The sequence below is a fragment of the Myotis yumanensis genome, unplaced genomic scaffold, assembly GCF_028538775.1.
Source record: "Myotis yumanensis isolate MYYU_CA2020_CCGP unplaced genomic scaffold, mMyoYum1.0.hap1 SCAF_15, whole genome shotgun sequence".
NCBI lineage: Eukaryota > Metazoa > Chordata > Mammalia > Chiroptera > Vespertilionidae > Myotis > Myotis yumanensis.
This window is the reverse complement of record NW_027223766.1, coordinates 44,389,432-44,404,692: the sequence shown is the minus strand read 5'-3', so window position 1 is coordinate 44,404,692 and position 15,261 is coordinate 44,389,432. Positions and strand designations below refer to the sequence as shown.

General features: G+C 40.8%; 1 protein-coding gene across 2 annotated transcripts in view; it reads left to right on the top strand.

Moving 5' to 3' along the window:
• The window catches only part of CPQ (carboxypeptidase Q), a 341,853-nt gene that overhangs the window by 87,271 nt on the left and 239,321 nt on the right, over window positions 1-15,261 (top strand). For both annotated transcript variants that reach the window (XM_070392147.1, XM_070392148.1), the window contains exon 3: window positions 6,915-7,122. In XM_070392147.1, coding sequence (XP_070248248.1) covers window positions 6,915-7,122 — 208 coding nt within the window. The remainder of the gene's footprint in view (window positions 1-6,914; window positions 7,123-15,261) is intronic.

Sequence of the window (15,261 nt, the reverse complement as noted above, 5' to 3'; positions counted from 1 at the left end):
GCTGTTGCAAATGGTAGGAGTTCCTTCTTTTTTATAGCAGCGTAGTATTCCATGTGTAGATGTACCACAGTTTTTTTAATCCACTCATCTGATGGGCACTTAGGCTGTTTCTAAATCTTAGCTATTGTAAATTGTGCTGCTATGAAAATAGGGGTACATATCTCCTTTCTGATTGGTGTTTCTGGTTTCTTGGGATATATTCCTATAAGTGGAATTACTGGGTCAAATGGGAGCTCCATTTTTTATTTTTTGAGGAAACTCCATACTGTTTTCCACAGGGGCCGCACCAGTCTGCATTCCCACCAGCAGTGCACGAGGGTTCCTTTTTCTCCACATCCTCCCCAGCACTTGTCGTTTGTTGATTTGTAGATGATAGCCATTCTGACAGGTGTGAGATGGTACCTCTTTATCGTTTTGATTTGCATCTCTTGGATCATTAGTGACTTTGAGCATGTTTTCATATGTCTGTTGGCCTTTTGTATGTCCTCTTTTGAAAGGGGTCTATTTAGGTCCTTTGCCCATTTTTTGATTGTTTATCTTCCTTTTGTTAAGTTATATGAGTTCCCTATACATTTTGGAGATTAAACCCTATACTCCGAAAACTACAGGATGTTGAAAAAAGAGAGAGAGGAAGACATAAACAAATGGAAGAATATACCGTGCTCATGGATTGGTAGAATCAACATAATTAAAATGTCCATATTACTCAAACCAATCTATAGATTCAGTGCAATCCCCATTAAAATACCAATGGCATATTTCACAGACCTAGAACAAACTCTCCAAAAATTCATATGGAATAAAAAAGACCCTGAATAGCCACAACAATCTTGAGAAAGAAGAGCAAAGTTGGAGGGATCACAATACCAGATATCAATCTATATTAAAATGCCACTGTGCTCAAAACTGCCTGGTATTGGCAAAAGAACAGATATATAGACCAATAGAACAGAACAGAGAACCTAGAAATTGACCCAAGCCATTATGCTCAATTAATATTTGACAAAGGAGGCAAGAGCATACAATGGAGTAAAAACAGTCTCTTCAATAAATGGTGTTGGGAAAATTGGACAGATACATGCAAAAAAATGAAACTAGACCACCAACTTATACCATTAACAAAAGTAAACTAAAAATGGATAAAGGACTTAAATGTAAGACAGGAAACCATAAAAATCTTAGAAGAATCCATAGGCAGCAAAATATCAGACATATGTCATAGCAATATCTTTACTGATACAGCTTCCAGGACAAGGGAAACTAAGGAGAAAATAAATAAATGGGACTGCATCAAAATAAAAAGCTTCTGCACAGCAAAAGAAACCATCAACAAAACAAGAGAGCACACTGCATAGGAGAACATATTTGCCAGTGTTACATCCCTGATGATATTTTACTTTGCACTTCATTTAGCACTTGTGACATTCTGTGCTCTTTTGAAAGTTATTGTTTGCCTATTTTTCTTCCCCAGATTATACAATTTTTTACTAATATGTTTTTATTGATTTCAGAAAGGAAGGGAGAAGGAGAGAGAGACATATTCATTATGAGAGAGAATCATTGATTGGCTGCCTGCTGCATGCCCCCTTCTGGGTATCAAGCCCACAACTCAGGCATGTTCCCTGACCAGGAAGTGAACCCAGACCTCCTGGTTCATAGGTGGACACTCAACCACTGAGCCACACCAGTCCGACCCAACAGTGTTTTCTTTTTAATTTATCAGTTTTAATAATTTTTAGAGAGAGGAACGGAGATAGATAGAGAGATAGAAACATGGATGAGAGAGAAACATCGATCAGCTGCCTCCTGCACACCCCCTATTGGAAATCTAGCCCGCAACCCGGGTATGTGCCCTGACAGAATATACAGAAATACACAATTTCCTTGGAAGCGTACATTTCTGGAGGGTGACCACGGATGGGGTATTATTATACTTTTACATTTTTTGGTTTCTTTTCATTCATTCGGTATATGTGTGTGTGCATGTGTGTATTTGTGCCTATGCGTGTATGTGTGTCAAGCACCATTTCAGTTACTTTGGTTACATTAGTGAATAAAACAGACAAACATTTCTACCCGCCAGGAGCTCACATGGCAGTGGCTGCAGCTGGAAGCTGATAAATTCCGTGGAAAAGTTAAGCAAGAGTTGGGAGTGGTTTGCAATGATAAATAGGGAGGTCAGGGCAGGCCTTGCTGTGAATCTGACACTAGTTTTGAGTTCTTGGAGGTTCCCATGTGCTATTTTTGAGAATGGGAGGAAGGGAAGAAGGGAGACCAGCGGGGAGGAGGGCAGTGGAGCTGCTGATGGGCAGGCAGCATGAGCATTGCTTTTGCGTAACGTGTCAAAACACAAACTAACATCGAAGAGTGAAGTTTTCCAGATGGCCTAGTTTTATTTTATTCAACTGTAGCAAAAATCTTAAGTGTTAGTACACACCCTGCCTTCTCCAGTGAAGTATGCCCAATAGGGTCCACCTGGTCTGTGACCTCTGGGGGAGGTCATGGCCCTGGCGTCACTGGGTTATGGAGCTGTCAGGAAGCCAGGCCCCTCAGGGCGGGCAGGGAGGCTTGCAGCCATTTGCCTGCATAATGGCTGAGCCTGTGGGGATTGTGAGTTCCACAGAGCAGCCGCTACACCCATATGGCTATTTAAATTTAAATAGAAATTCATTAAAGGCAATGACATTAAAAATCCAGTTCCTGATCACATTAGTTTCATTTAAAGTTTTCAGCAGCCCTGTGTGTCCAACGGCTACCGAGTTATCACGGAGATAGAACATTGCCAACATGATATACAATTCTATTAGCATTTGTTCTTCTACATGTTGTCTTCTTGTACTGTTGCTATCCTCTTTCAAACCTCTCTTCCTTTTATTTGTTGTTTCTCATAGTTTATAGGCTTAAATACTAGCTTTCGCATTCTGTGTTGAGTAAGGGTCACTAGGCTCTAAGAGAGAGAAAAAGAGCGTTCTGAGTTTTCACACTTGGAACTTGTATTTCTGTGCTGACCGCCAAGGCCTTTTGTGCTTGGCTATTATTGTGCGGCTGTGTTCTGGTGGCAGGAGAATCAGACTTCGGAGTTGTTGAGGAAGAAGTGCTATCAAACTTTAAGGGTAAAATTGCACTTTTATGGAAAGGATTTAGCTCCAGCCAAGGATCCCTTATTTGAAGCAGTGCCACTCAAGGAGGTATTTATTGACTAACTACTACACACACACGAGCCACTGTGGTAGACCCTGGAGATTCAAACAAAAACGAACATGGCCCCAAACCCTGAGGAGGCCACGGTTTAAGTAGCTGAGAGAGTCTTAATAGGCAGAGTTCCACCGTCCAAGGCCCAGAACTGCCCAGGACATGCTCAAAGTCCAAAGAAGGGTGGTGCATGAATCAGCCCTCCCTGGGGCTGGGAGGAAGGGCTGAGCCAAGAGGCCAGAGGCCAGGGAATGCTTCCTAAAGGAGTGATTTTTAAATGGCAACCTGAGGAAAAAATAGGTGTTTGTCACATGATGAATTAGGGAGAATGGGTTCAACATGACATGATGTACCATAGTGTGAACAAAGACACAGAAGTGAACTTGCATGGTGAGTGGGAATTTTATTGATGGGTTTTGAAAGCAAAGGGATGCAGTGTCTGTAGAGATAGATAGTCTTTGGTATGTAAATGAAGAGGGGTAAGGTGGGGCCGGGGAGATAGTGAAGTGGCTGATCTACTTATTCAGCAGTTCCAATAGTTCAAGCTGGCAGCTCTGTTGACATGTAATGGAAGGACCTGGGCTGGAGGCTGGGGCAGCAATAGTGGTGGGTGACTGGTGGGAGAGATATTTATTCCAGTTCAAAAGACAGATAATAAGGGCCTGATGTGAGGGTGTATAATGGGGTGGGGGGGACTTGGGTTCAATCAATATGATTAGTGTTTGAGGATTGACTAGACATGGGGGATGAAGAAGACAAAAGAATCAGCGACAAGGCGTAGCTTTCAGGAAAACAGATTAATTTGAACTCTTCTTCCAAGTTCATGGTGATATGTTTTGACCTATAGCTATTACTAGTGATTTGCATTACGTTAGGTTTCAGCTCTTCAGCACTCTGTCACTCTCTCATTTGTTAAAAGAACTTGAAGCATAGACCAGAGAGAAATACCACACTTGTATGACTTTAATTTTGCAGTGGCTTATAAAAATTTATAGAAATTTGGCTTCATTTCTAGTGGCTCCAATCCAAATGCCAAAATTACCCCATTGCTAGGACGCCCCTTAGGTAAACCATTGAATCTGTTTTTCATTAGAAACGGCTGAAAACCATCAACAAAATTCTCATGCTATGCCACTAATAATGCCAGTCAAGTTTCAAGGTAACTAGATTTTAGAAAGTTATGATTCTCAAAATCTGTCTAGTTGCACCCTGACTTGTATTTTGGCACATATTTATCATGTGAACAAGTAGTGGCTTCCTTACTTTCCATAATTGCATGTTGCTTTTCTTAGATTATAAATTAAATGTTGAGATCTGAATGTTAGTGGAGACATTCTTACAGATCTGCAATCAATCACTCTAAAGTAAAAGTAAAAATTCAGTCTGGATGGTGGAAATAGAGTTTGAGAAGAGCCTGCCCGGAGGGTCCATTGTGATGGAATCTACATTGAAAGCAGGAATTCTCTTATAACTGCAGTGTATTTTAAAAGAATTTTCCAAGCAACAGTTAATATTTTAATGACATCTGTTAAGCTTCCAGAAAAAACCCAGTTCTCTAGTTTGCAAGATTAAGGAAGGATGCCAAATATATGTTGATACTTTGGTTTTTAACTGACATATTTCATGACTGTGTGTCTAAAGCCACAAAACAGTAGGCGCCTGCCACTTTCTTTTAGGCAGTTATATTTAGCCACTGCATCTGGCCTTTGTTGCTAAATATTTTTTTTATTTTATTTTTTGTTGTTGTTACTCTAACTGCTCCATAAAATTGGATCTTCAGTGGTCTGGCAGTTTTTGAATGACTTCTCAGAACCTGTGAAACCCTGTTCCCTAATCAGGAAGATCCGGCAAGACTTGTGGTCTGAGGAAAGATAGCATGCCTCTTCTAAATGAGACAGCAGGATCACAGGACAGCTATACAAGATCTTCAAAAATGTTATGTGAAGAATCGTGATGTAGTTGGTGTGAACAAGTAAATTGAGAAGCATGGGAAAGTTCCACATCCTCTATGAGTGTTTTGTACAAAGGAGGAAAGAAAACAAGCTGACTTTTTGTGGTTCTTAGGAAAGGTTACATTGACTATTTGTTAAAAGTTAATGAAGATCACCCCGGCTAGTGTGATTCAGTGGTTGAGTATCAACCCATGAACCAGGAGGTCCCTGATTCTATTCCCGGTCAGGGCATGCAGGAGGCAGCCAATCTATGTGTCTCTCTCAATGATGTTTCTATCTCTTGATCTCTCTCCCATCCTGTCTCTCTAAAATCAATAAAAACATATATATTTTTAAAAGTGTCCCTAATCAGTTTGGCTCAATGGGTAGAGTGTTGGCCCATGGACTGAAGGGTCCTGGGTACAATTTTGGTCAAGGGCACATACCTCAGTTGCAGGTTTGATCCCCAGCCCTGGTAGAGGTGCGTGCAGGAGGCAACCAATCTATGTGTCTCTCTCACATTGATGTTTCTCTTTCTGTCTCTTCCCCTCCCTTCTGTTATGCCCAGATTTCAAGATTCCCAAGAAGCCACCAGGGAGCCAGCCAGTCCGATGCAAAAGCAAAGAGTCTTTTATTTTAAGCCCGGGCTTAGCTCCTCTACCTTCCTTACTGACGCAGCAGCAGGTGGCAAAGAGAAAGCAGTCTGCTCGAACCAGGGGTTTTATAGAGGGTTGGAGTAGGGGTGGGAGAGGGGGCTGTGCCCCCCGCCGATTGGCCAGGTGCGAGCTGGTGACCCATTACACAGGATGTGGTCATAGCGATGGCGTGCACTTCCCTTGATTACCATTGGTTAGTCCAGAGAAATGGTGGGTGTGGCTAGCAGAGGCTCCTTCCGAGGGGGAAGGAGCCTTCGCTGAGCACATGGTTCCATACAAAATGGAGGTCCCTTAATGGATGGGAAGCCAGCCACTCGGCTCCCATGCAAGGCCTGCCGCCGTGGGCGTCACCGGGAGGCGGGCCGCCCACCACCCCGCCTGGCCCTTGGGTCTCCCGCTGCTCGGCCCGAAAGTGACTTGGAGGCCGAGGAGGGCGGCCCGGGTCCTTCTGGGCGTCCGCGGGCCTGCACCTATCTGGTCAGGCGCTGCCTCGGCCATGGCTGCCCGTCATCCTCCCTGCCGGATGCCTGCGGGGCCACGTGCCCCGCCGGCCCTTTCACCTTCCACTCTTTCTAAAGGCCAATGGAAAAATATCCTCTGGTGAGAATTAACAACAACAATGAAAAAGGTAGTGAACATCATTGGCTTCTAAGAACATTCTTTATAAATGACTATCCTTTGTATGATGTCATGAAGGAAGGTTGTATAGCAACATATCAAAATAGTTTTATGAAAAGATAAATATGTGTTTCATTAATCCCAAGGGGAGCTTCCTAAAATGCATTTTCTTTATAAAATAATTCGTGTCATTCTGTGAAATTTGTGACTTCTTAGGGTGGGAAAGAAGGGGAAAAAACCTATCTTTTCAAGCCACTTGCAATTTAATACCAGCTGGTCAAGTGAGTTGTATGTTACAACCTCAGGAGTTGTATGTTAATTTTTGAATGCCTTTTCTCTCTCTTGGGAAACTGGCTAACCCCCACAATCTTTCTCCCATGGCAAATGGCTGTGACACTTTGATCTACTCAAACAGTTTTCCAGATGTAGCAGATAGAGCATATGTGACCTTTCGCGCGCCAGTCCAACCTGGCTGATCGGAAAGTATAAGTTAATCTCATATGACTTTTATTTCTAGGCATTACAGCAGAAGTTCTGGTGGTGACCTCTTTCGATGAACTGCGGAGAAGGGCCCAAGAAGCAAGAGGGAAGATTGTTGTTTATAATCAACCTTATACCAACTACTCCAGCACAGTGAAATACCGAGTCCAGGGGGCAGTGGAAGCTGCCAAAGTGGGGGCTTTGGCATCCCTCATTCGATCGGTGGCTTCCTTCTCCATTTACAGGTTTGTCATGATGCTACTTTGAAATCCTTTAAAAAAACCACCCCCAAAAAAGAGTTTTCCATGAAAGAGAAGCCCTTATGAAATGAAAACAAACCATTCAAATGAAAAAAACTATTAGCTCATGGAATTTCCCCTATCCCACATTTGGTCATTTGTTTGTAATATCTAATTTGGCCTTTTCGGGATTCCAGGCATCATTTGTGCATTCTTTAAAAAACTTTCCACATTTGTGATGATCCCATAACATTCCTTATATAACCAGTATATTATGTATTTTCATTAGTGGGAGAACTGAATTCACGTCTGTGTCTCATCAAAGACTCTTTGATGACTTCAGAGAAAGCCAGGCTCTTTCCATTGTTGCTAGAGAAGTGAAATAAAAACAAAGTGAGTAATATGATGGGGCCGTCTATGGTGCAGAATTGAGGAAACAGAGGATGTTGGATATAGAACTGGCTCAGCCCTTGTAAAACTGAGTGGCCTTGGGAAATGTTCTTAAACTATCTAGGCCTCGGCATTCTCTTCTATTAATGGGTGATGACGAGTAAAAAATTTACAAAATTATTTTAAGGATAAATGAGGTAAACTTATGAAAGACACGTTTATAAAGGTCTTTATAAATTTTCAGTGGTGGTATGTGAGGGCAACCTAAGTTTTGTCTTTTTCTTTGTGGTTCTGATGGCAGTAATTTGCAAAGTGCTTTATTGACCCTCAGTCTTAGGATGAAATTCAGCATTGCAGTGGATAAAAAGGTCTAAAAATTGACCTGCAGACATTTGGCCCAGTGGTCGGCAAACTCATTAGTCAACAGAGTCAAATATCAACAGTACAACGATTGAAATTTCTTTTGAGAGCCAAATTTTTTAAATTTAAACTATAGAGGTAGGTACATTGTTATTAACTTAATTAGGGTACTCCTAAGGCTTAGGAAGAGCCACACTCAAGGGGCAAAAGAGCCACATGTGGCTCACGAGCCGCAGTTTGCCGACCACTGGCCTAGTTGAATAGCTACATATGGTAGTGTCACACATTAAGGATAAAATATTGGAGAAACATGGATATAAGGAGCATTATTTTAGTGTTATAGCCTGATCTTGTTCAGATAAAGAAATGCAAAAATAATTGCACATAGAGTTTATTTGGTTCTCAAGACTAGATCTTTAGTTATCTACTACAAAGGAAAGCTAATTCTGCACAGTTACTTTATGGAGCTGGAAACATAGCTACTTGACCTTAATTAGCACCCTACACCCTTGAAAATAAAATAATTGAGGAGGGTACATTAGCAAGTAGGAAATCAAGTCAGAAGGAGTTGTCCAAAAGTGCAGAGAAGGAAAGGGACCTTTTTTTTTTTTTAATGGGTGTTAAATATCTTCCCAGGGGAAGAAGATGGGACATGTGAATACCACCTGTTAGAAGCTTTATGAGAGAAAGTCTAGTCCACTCATGTCATAGTGCTAGAAATAATGTTCTTTGTAGAGTCTCTAAAGGTTTGGTGGCTAGTGAAATAATGATTAGACCATATTCTTTTGGATGGTAAATCTTCCCAGGAGAGAAGTCCTAAAATGGCTAGCTTATGTCCCAGAATGCCTCCATCACCCCTTAGAATAACATACTGAGGAAGCTGTTGCCATTCACCATGATTTCACTGGTCATGAGACCTAAATTATGGAGCTAGTGTTTTGCTTTGGGAAACTGGGCGACTGCCAGCAATATTTATTTAAGAACTACTACTCATAAGACTAATAAATTCCCAGATGACTTAATGCACTGCTGTCTGCCAGAGTTAATTGGCTTTTTTCTTTTTCTTTCTGGTGTAATGAAGACGTTTGGAAACCCAGACTGTAACCCAGGAGCCCCAGAAAAATTTTGTCCAGCATAGGACTTAGAAATCTGTTGTTAGCCTCTAAGATTTGGGGTCAGCAACTTGTAGTGTATATTAAGAAGACATTTTTATGAATATTGCTAGATCTAGACTGATTATATTTTTTTTCTTGATTTTATAGCCAACCATATTTCACGGGACTCTTGACTCTAATAACTCCATATTTTCAACATTTATAAATACATAATAACCTTGCCCTTTACTTAGTACTTAGATTAGGATCTTTCACATATGTCATCTTATTTTTTCTGACAGTGACCCAAGGGACCAAGCAGAAGGAGCCTATTATCCCTATTTTATAGGTAGGGAAATAAAAGTTCAAAGAATTAAGCATATTTTCATGTTTAAGTCTTATATCCTGAAAAATTAAAACCAAATGAAACAAATTCTGCCTCTTTGTCCACTTCTAGCTAATTGTTTCTTAGAGTCAGTTTTCCTTAAAGAGTATTTTATATTCCTTCCTATCTCTAATTCTTCATCTCTTATACACTCTGCAGACCATTTTAAACTGGCTTTTGCCAGTATTGAATGGAACTTGTTAAGGTCACAAATAGTTGACTAATTGTCAAACATAATGGACATTTTTTATGTCACCATATTTATCTCTTGACTGCTTTTCTAATATCTTCTCTATCTCTTTCTCTCTCTCTCCCTTCCTCTCTCCCTCTCAACCCTTCTTCCCCACTTCCTTTCTTATTTCTCTGGCTTGTCACTCAATATTCTACCTGAGCAATCCCCTTATGCTTGTGGCTTCAACCACCTCTCCTATCTTTACTACTGCCTGACCTCCAGACCCTTACGTCCAACTACCTGCTGATTCTTCTGTGGATGTTTCATAGTTATCTCAGTGTTACTTTCTTTCAAAATCAAACTCATCCTTTCACTTCTTTCTCCTACATTTTCTATCTTCATGAAGAGAATGTCATCTTCTGTTCTGCCTTTAAATTAGATGTTCTTGATTACTTTTTTCTCCCCTTATTCATTATTTTTACTAATTACTCCATGTCCTGGGTTCATTCATTTCAACAAGTACATATTTAGCAGCTCCATTTCCCAATGTCACTCTAGTAGTCAGGAATCACTGACACTTTCCCAGTGTGCCGCATTTCCTCAAAGTTTGCAAGTGCTTTCTCCTCAACATCCTATTTCCTTTCTCACTGCCTCACAATGTCCCTCAAGATTCATCTTAAGTGTTTCTTCTTTTGCGAAGCCCTCCCTGATATTCAACTCCAGCCCAGGTGAGGTACCTCTTTCTGGTAGTGCCACATCATCTTGTGCATACTCTAGATCAGCCGTGGGCAAACTACGGCCCATTTGAAATGAATAAAACTAAAAAAAAAAGACCGTACCCTTTTATGTAATGATGTTTACTTTGAATTTATATTAGTTCACACAAACACTCCATCCATGCTTTTGTTCCGGCCCTCTGGTCCAGTTTAAGAACCCATTGTGGCCCTCGAGTCAAAAAGTTTGCCCACCCCTGCTCTAGATCATAATGTCTTGGAGGTCATTTGGGTTCGTGCTTTGATAGGGTAGACAAACTGTCATACAAACAACTTCAAATCTTAGTCACTTAACACAATAGCAGTCAATTTCCTGCTCACAAAATAGTTTCAAGAGTGTGGTTAGCAGGTGGCCTTCTGCTTCTTTCCATCCTGTGGCTCCATCACCAATAAGATCTCAGAGTCCTTTGCATCCAGCTGGCAAATAAGGAGATAGAAAGAAAAAGTTCACAATCAAGAGGGAGGTTTGCCATGGCCAGGCCTGGATATGTCCCACCTCACGTACACTCACATTTCACTGGCCAGAATGTAGTTATGTGGAGGCTAGGAAATGTGTTCTACCTTAATGCCAATTTTGGCAAAGTATTTCAGTCTGCCCCAATTGCCTGTAAGTTTCAAAAAGACATGGGTTATATATATTTACTTCTCTGTCTCCATAATTTAGTATGATTTTTGTTATGTAATAATCCCCCAGGAAATGTCTACTGAAGGAATGAACTTGTCTGAGATTTATAGTTAATTACGGCAGGGCTCTTACGATAAACTGATTTTGAGTGCCCTCTGACCAAGCTGTGTGGCCTCTGTATGGTAAGTTCAAAACAACTTGAACTTTTAGGGCACTTTGCTCTGTATTTGGAGGAAAATATGTCAGATTATATCTTTTTTTCTGCCATAACATTCATGAAAGACAGTGTTTTGAGTTTGAGTGAGTAAAATAGCTCCCCTCTCTCTGATGGGCCGTCCCCATTAGCTCTGTGAGAGTGGGTGATGTTGGACTCTGTCTAGGAGTTGTGTAGAAGTCAGCAACACTAGAGCACAGAATAGAAATTATAATTTCTTGCTGCTTGACTTCAAAATTAGAGAATCTCCTGAAGAGCAGGAAATGTGTCTTATCAGTTTGGTTTGACACTTGTCAGTGCAGTTATGAGTGTTTGTCTGCCATTTTGGAAGTACAGCAGTCACATGGTTGCATGATAGAGGACCTCAGAAGACATCTGTAGAAAGTCCATTACTTCTTACCAGCACTATCTCCTGTATTCATGTTATTAGTGTTCTAGTGCACAAATTTACTTCATAGAGATTTTTTTCTTTAATGATGATTTTTTTCACTTATACTCACTGGGATCCAATTAGATTTTTTTTCAGTTTTCTGAAATATGTAAAATACCTGTTGCCTTTGTCATAGGATATTTTAAGGATAAATGTAGTTAATATAAGGTATTTAAGTTTTGCAGAGGAAAACTTCTTTATAGAACTATTTTTCTACATTATTTCTTAGTTTAATCATTTAGGTAAATGTTTATTGAGAGCTTACTAGTTGCTCCGAAGTTGCCAAGGACTAGGGTTACTCAGCTGAATTAGACATTTTTTTTGTCCCTTAGGAACATTCTATTTGGCTAAAAGAGAGAAGGATAAGCTTAAATTATAGATGGTTAGAGTAACATATTTTTTATTTAGTGCTAAGTGCATGATTGGGGGAAACAGATGAATGAAGAACATTAACATTTATTAAGCACTTTCTTTGTACTATGCTTCTCAGAAGGCTTAAATAGTTCATTCATTTAACTGTTATGCAACCCAATACAATAAAATACTTTTATCTTTCTTTTTCTGAAGGGGAAACTGGTTCAGAATGGTTAAATGGCTAGTCAAGTTACACAACTAATAAAAGAACTAAGAGTCATACTCAGAATCTCTAGTTCTAAAGGCTAAGCACTTTATTTTTACTTATTTTTAGTTTTTTATTGATTAGGTATTACATATGTGTCCTTATCCCCCCATTGCCCCCCTACCTCCCACTCATGCCCCCACCCTCCTGGTGTCTGTGTCCATTGGTTAGGCTTATATGCATGCATATAAGTCCTTTGGTTGATCTCTCCCCCTTACTCCCACCCTCTAGATTACACCAAGCAACCTGGAGAGCTAATGCTATAGGAATCTAGAAGAGATAGTAGATGAGAGATAGTCTGATTAGGGCAGGCTTCACTGAGATACGGGTTTTGGGGTGTACTCCATGAAAAAGTTACTTGAACAAGAGAAAGAAAGTGGAAAGACATTCCTCACCTGATCAAGGCAAGAAGGTGGGAGTATATAATGCACTTGGGTAATACACAAGCAGACCAGTTTGGCTGAAGCCAGAAGGTTTCATAGGAGATCAGAGAAATATTATTGTGGGGTGAGAGGAAGGACCAGGTTATAAGAACCCCAAGTTCTAGGCTGGGGAGGAATTTTTAAGAGTAATGTGGAGGGAATGGGGAATCACTGAATGGGGTGAAAGTGGGGATATTTGAGAGTACTGTTTCTCTAAATATGGTCCCTGGAACACCATCATCAACCTCATCTGGGAGCTTGTTGATATGCAAATTATCAGGCCCCATTTGAAACCCATTAAATTAAAAATTGCTTGGGTGTGGGACTTGTGGTTCAACCAGCATCCCCAGGTGATTCTGATGCAAGTTAAAGTTGGGGAACTACTGTTTAGAAAGATGAATCTGGTGACTGTACATAGCATGCTTTGAGAAGAAAAGACAGAAAACTGTTCTAATACTGCAGATGTGATACAATGAGAGCATAGATGACGGCAATGGGAATGGAGAGGGACAGCAGGAGGGATAAAATTGTCAGAACTGGATCCATTTGATGGGGAAGCTGGAGAAGTCCAAGTTTACAATAGGCAAGGGTTAAAAACGATAGGATGAATCTGTTCAGTTCGGCCCAATATTTTAAAGTCATGAGTTATCCATAAAAATAAGGGTTTGTGGTTTGCAGGGGAAAACCAGATCTGGCTACAACAGCAAACTTCAGCCAAGGAAATTAGCTACTAAGTCCTTTTGTCGATGGGATGTGTCCTCTCCAGTCTGCCTCAGTTTCGGTTTCCCTCCGCCTGGCTTGGGGACTGGAGAGTAATGAGAAATACAGGTTTCAGAAGAGGGAGCTGATTTGAAGGCAACGTGATTGGTTTGGCTTTTAGACATTTTCAGTTTGAAGAGACTATGAAACAGTCCCATTAATCTGGTTTTTATATTTTGTAAGGAAAACAGTTAAGCATTTCCATTTCTCTATTATCCACTTTTTGGATCACCCAAGGCAGTTTAAAATTCTAGGCTGGCTTTCTTGCAATGCAGTGTACCTTGGGACCTCTGCCTCCTGCTTTCTCAACACGCCAGCTCAACAATACAATGTAATTTTTATATTAGCCCAAGTAAAATATAATTTAGAAAGCAATTCTCTTGAGGCCAAATTGTCTGTTGTACTCCCGTTGCCAAATATACCTTTTTTTTCTAGTTATTTTCTCCATTGCCCAAGATAATTGAACACAGACTAAATTTTAATCAGCAAAGAAAGCAAAAGGCTGTCCCTTCACTTTACTGTGAAAATTGCATCCCCATACTGGGTAAGAGCTCACTGAAGTGGGGATGAGTTGTTGATAGAACTTGGCTTTATGAATACTACTGGTTTATGTTTTCTATCACTTGGCCTTTGTGTGCTGTATGGAGAGGTATAGTGAAGAAGAGGAGGAAGAGAAACAATCCAGTGTGAAGATGACTAAGATCTGATTAAACATTCAGCCGGAGAGACTTGAGTGAGTCCAGGTGATGTTTATGGAGTGTCACAGAGGGAGGGTGTCATACCATCTGGTGAGAGCACCATGGAAAAGTATAAATCAATCCCTGTAATGATCATTAATAGGGTCGATAAATGACATAATATAAGCACTGGTTGGGCTACATCCAGAGAGTTAAATAGCTTCAAAGAGGGCCCTGATTAAAGACATTACAATTTATGGAACATTCTTCATCCTGATGAGATTTAACATGAACATTTCTGTAATCAGAGGGCCAGCTAAAAACATTCAACGCAGAGATGAAATGTCTTAAGAGGTTGATTTTGGAAACCCAGTGGTCCTCAGAGAAAAGAGCCGGTCCCCCTCCCCTTGTTTTTTAATGGGAGATTATTAAGGCTGCTACTTCACACTTCCACTTCCTAGGATTTTTGATGTCCTGGTGGTTTAGTCTTTGGCGTGACCTTAGCGTAATTAGCTATCACGCTTGATTTATATTGTGTTGAAATATTGTTGCATTCGGGGGGAGGGGGGCACACGTGATTACAAAAGAAGGAAAGTACCGGTGACTCACAATGGTGCAGCTGGGCCAGCCTCGGTGTGTAGGTTGTTTTCCTTCCTTATTTTTATTTTTATTTTTTTTTTGCTGAGTTCACTCGGAGTTTCCTGACAGATGCACAGTAATCAAGCAGAATGCCAGTCCTCATCATTAATGCAGGTGGAGGGCCACTGTGCCCCCAAGGGGGGAAACCAGGGGAGATGAACACTGAAGGCTGCCATTTTTTTCTTCTTCTCATCATCCGTTTCCCCCTCTCTCTGATTTTTGAAAGGCAGGTTCTTTGTTTAGAAGGCCTTTGTTAGAAACTCCGAAATGTCCTTTAATCACTGAATCCGTATTATTGCTTCAGGTAGTGTGACAGGCATACCCGCTCATAATGGATAGACTCAGGCAGTGGACCCCAGAGCCCCAGTTCTGGATCTTTGTTCAGCCACTGGCCAGATGTGTGGTGCTGGCAAATTGTGTGAACACTGTGTGCCTCAGTACCTTCTTCCCGGCATTGTGTGAGGATTAAACGAGACGTTATTATTGCCCAGCACGTAGTGTTACCTACATGTAAAATGCTATTACTATACAGCTTTGCTAACTCACAACTAGATGTACTTATTGAATAAAAGAGGAAAGGAGGGAA